The sequence below is a fragment of the Panicum hallii genome, chromosome 1, assembly GCF_002211085.1.
Source record: "Panicum hallii strain FIL2 chromosome 1, PHallii_v3.1, whole genome shotgun sequence".
In the NCBI taxonomy this organism is placed as follows: domain Eukaryota; kingdom Viridiplantae; phylum Streptophyta; class Magnoliopsida; order Poales; family Poaceae; genus Panicum; species Panicum hallii.
Genome location: NC_038042.1, coordinates 54,663,734 through 54,667,602, shown reverse-complemented (window position 1 = coordinate 54,667,602; position 3,869 = coordinate 54,663,734). Strand labels below are relative to the sequence as shown.

The 3,869-nt window shown below is 55.5% G+C and overlaps 1 protein-coding gene across 1 annotated transcript; it reads right to left on the bottom strand.

Annotated features, from left to right (window-relative positions):
- Positions 1-974: 974 nt before the first annotated feature.
- On the bottom strand, positions 975-2,720 carry LOC112901035. Its single transcript, XM_025969854.1, has 3 exons — positions 2,315-2,720; positions 2,052-2,200; positions 975-1,527 (listed from the first exon to the last, which is right to left on the bottom strand). The coding sequence occupies exons 1-3, from the start codon at positions 2,583-2,585 to the stop codon at positions 1,435-1,437; spliced, it is 513 nt and encodes a 170-aa protein (XP_025825639.1). The 5' UTR covers positions 2,586-2,720; the 3' UTR covers positions 975-1,434.
- Between the last annotated feature and the right edge of the window lie 1,149 nt (positions 2,721-3,869).

Below are 3,869 nucleotides of genomic sequence, written 5' to 3'. Positions count from 1 at the left end.
CAACCAAGACTCTACTTGCTAGTGTTCAGCCATCAGCTCAGCTCTGGTTTTGCAGAGAAAATCGTCCGATCTGCAGTCAGCAAGGGCACGTGCCGCGCCAGCTTTGTCACGTCTCAATCCTGAACATGACCAGTAAAGCGAGATTAGAGAGACAAAGGATCAACGGCAACATGCCATGACTTGTCGTTCGCCCCTTTTCATTTCCTGCCCAAATGGCGTCGGAATGCCTCGTAAATGGAGCCTTCAGTTTCCGCTCTCCACGCAGAACGCAGGCAGCTCCTTTCGGCCAAAAAGACACATCAAAGGAGCAGGACAGAACCGTATGCTTGGTGGCTGGCTCCAGCCTTATTGAGGAGGGTCAAAAGCTGGCATCATACGAACACCACGGTGAAGCAGGAAAGTTCTGGAATCTTGAGACGTGGAGCCGATTTGTTTTGACTGTTTGCAGGTGCTGCAACTTGCAAAGCTGAACTGCTGGGTGCTGGAGCTTGAAGCTGAATACTCGAACGGCCGATGGCCAGCACCGGGCAACCGAGCTCAACTTGGAGCTGCCTGCCTAGATTAACACAAGTGGTTAGCAGATAGGGCCATTGGCCATTCATTACGGTGAGCTGTGCTCAGCGCAGTGGGCTGCCTACACCAGCAACTGTCCATTAATCTACAGCCGAACAGTCAGGCAGCTCTGTGTTCTTCAGCGCAGCGTAGTAGAGAATTGCAGGAATGCAGGATTCAGACGCATGTGAAAACAAGTGTTTTTTACGAGCAACTAACCCAGTTTATTTAGGTATCGTGGCATCTGTTTCGAAACCCCTTTGCCGTTTGTCCTGTTCTAGCACAACATCACCAGCGGCTTAAACAAAGGGTGCGTGAGCCTCTACTCTAAGCATCCGCCGACGCGAGCACGCATGATGAGCTTCCAACCCAAAAGGCTCCGATGATTCCACCAACTGCTGCCGGCATCTTTGGCCACTGAGTTTATGATTGAGAACCTATTTGGCATCAACAGCAACTTACATTCTAAACACTACTAAAGAAACGCAGAGATATCCTCAAAAGCTATGCGCTTTGATTCCCATCTGCGAGAGCAAGAAAGTATAGCAAGTACAGGACATCTCTGGCTCTAGATCTAAGCTACTTCAACTTGTTCCGATTCCATGTGCAAACCGTATGGAGAAAGCAAGCAGTCTCACTAACAAACGCCTGACCAAGACCTGAAAATTTACACTGATTCGAGGCTGTTGCATCTCAAGCAGGCAGTCCTCTCATCCCGGGGGTGTCAAACCCTAACTCACACAGTCACAGTATGCAAGCAAATGTAGCAGCCCTTGTGATGTTGGGCTAACTGAAGCCAGGTGATCACCGAAAATACAGGTCCACCGGTCAATGATTACGGCCCTACGATTTGTATGGTATGGGGGTGTATGAGTTGACATCTCAGCTGGTGGCCTCGTCGATGCTTTGCAGCGACGGCCGCCATTGCCGGTGCCGCGCGCTGGAGCTCCGGTTGCCATTGTCCTGACGCGCCAACTGCAGTCAGATGGGAAGAGCAGCAGAGTAATCAGAAGATGGAACCTTTGCATGTTGCCATGGTTAAAAAGAAATGGGAAGAAAGGGGAAAGATTCTCGGAAAAGATTCTTCCTCCTGACATTAGTTGAAACTCACTTATTAATCTGTTCCTTAATCTAATGTGGTACAACTTCCTTCTGGATGCTATAGTAGCATCAGTTAGTTAGTTATTTACACATCTTTTATTTTTCTCTAAAAAAAACTCCTACAATCAATAATCCTCTGGAATGCATTTCTCCTGGAATTTTGGTAATTTTGTTTACTAATTGATGATTACGTGTGTCAGTTGTCAGATTTTTTTCTACAGTGGCAGAAATTCCAGTGACAGGAACAGGACACCATAGTCACGAGGAGATGAACAACTAACTACGCCTCAAGAAGCAAATAAAGGCGTATGGATCATGGCGAGAGCGTGCATGGTGGGCATCGGAAAGCAACTGATGAATTGAAGAGGCAAAGTCTAATCCATGTAACTCACACCCACCTGATCAAGGCTGGCGTCCAGGGCCGCCTCGTCGTCGTCGTCGTCGTCCTCGGCGGCGCCCCTCGCCTTGCTCTGCCTCGACTCCAGCAGCTGCTGCTGCGCTTTCCTCTGCTTCTCCTCCTTCCTCGCCTGCACCGCCTTGGTCACCTCTGCAGCACCGCACCGCAGGTTAGCTTCCTGTTCATCGATCCGCACCAGGGCACGGCGCGCGTACACTGGGATTTGGACGGAGACGGAGAAGAAGGATTGCTTTTCTTTTTTACCCTGGGTGGTGATGAGGCGGTAGACGTGGCCGATGAGCAGGGTCTCCTTGGGCTTGAGCAGCTTGACGCGCGTGAGGCGCACGGTGCGGCGCTCGCCGCCGGGGGCGTCCTGCCGCTCCTCGGCGACGCGGAGCGTGACGAGCGCGACGTAGTGGCCCGGGTTGGCGCGCATCACCTCGGCAGCGCTGGTGGACCAGCAGAGCCGCTCCACCCGCCCGCCCGGGTGCTGGAGCAGCACCGCCGCCGCCTCCGCCGCCTGGCAGTTCCCCATCCCGCGCGCGCTGGCTGCTGCTACTGGGGTGGCCCCCGCGCTCGCGTAAGGGAGACTTGGGAGCGGCGGCGGCGACTCTGCGCTGGGAGAGCGGCGGTGGCGAGGCGGAGCGAGTGGGGCGAGAGCAACCGCTCGAGTGCCGAGGTGGTATATATGGCGACGGGCCAGCCTACCCACTGCTCCTTTTTCTGTCTACCCCGGACCGAGCCCCGCCACGCCACGTACGCGACGTGCGTGCTCGGATGCCTGCGGCTCGCACGGTAACAACGGTTGCCGAGGGGCGAAGCGGTGAACTGGTGGTTGGTGCCCCGGCGCGCGCGCTGGCTCCCTCCTCGGCGAAAAGATCTAGCGTCCGGTGCCGGTGATCGACGGGGGTTTTCGCCTGGCCGCCGGGGGAGGGAAGCCGGCCGGCCAGCTGAAACTAACCCCGGCTCGGCCTCGCTGCCTTTTCCCCGGGGTCGCACGTGAACGGACGTTAGGACGTACGTGTTCGGGGAGTTGTTTGTACTCGTCGGGAAGTTTGCAGTGCGGCAACAGTGCGGCATGCGCCATCATCAATTGGCGTTTTCGCCGGCGTCGTGCGGACCAGGGCGGCCGGATGGGATCGGCCATTGGGTGGGTCTCGGCGCTCTCCCTGCCGCGTACGTCTTGTCCTCCGCCGGCCACCGTGAACGTACGCCGAAAAACCATGGCCTAGCTAGCACTAGCAGCTGCAGCAGAGTCCATGGCGATCGGCAGCAGCTACCGCAGCCTACCGATCTGCAGAAGTTTCCACCTGCACGGCTTGGCCAGTAGGGGATTCTCAAGTCGCGAGAGGATAGATCAGCTGACAGCAAAAGCTTGTCTATATTCATTATTTTTCTTTTGAAAGATCACCGATTGGTGGCGCTTCAGCGTTTCCATTCCAAAGTCCCTGTCCTATCCCATGCATAGAGGTGAATATTAACAGGTTGTGGTTTGGATCCACTCCACTACCTACTGGGTCCAGGTCAACCTTCTGTTTGGTGATGGGCCTGCACCTTCGCTAGCATCCAGCACGCGATTGTGCGGTTCCCAAGTACTTTGATTATAGATGGCCATTCGAGTCGCCCGGCACGAGCCGGGCTGGCTCGGCATGAAATGACCGGGTCAGGCCCGGCACGATCATGCTAACAAGCCATGCCGTGCCATCCGTCGTGCCGCGTCCTCATTACAAGTATGAGCCCGCGAGCCTATTTCGTGCCGGAGCAGCTTGAAAAGCACGGGAACTCCATCGTGGCCGTGCCGTCCGCCACCCGTGCGCTT

Bases quoted from the DNA above. Each gene is read 5' to 3' on its own strand.
- LOC112901035 (XM_025969854.1), bottom strand. From the start codon at position 2,585: ATGGGGAACTGCCAGGCGGCGGAGGCGGCGGCGGTGCTGCTCCAGCAC. The intron at 2,201-2,314 runs GTAAAAAAGAAA...GCGGTGCTGCAG, and splicing joins CCGCCTCATCACCACCCAGG to AGGTGACCAAGGCGGTGCAG. The intron at 1,528-2,051 runs GTGGGTGTGAGT...ATCTGACTGCAG, and splicing joins TGGACGCCAGCCTTGATCAG to TTGGCGCGTCAGGACAATGG.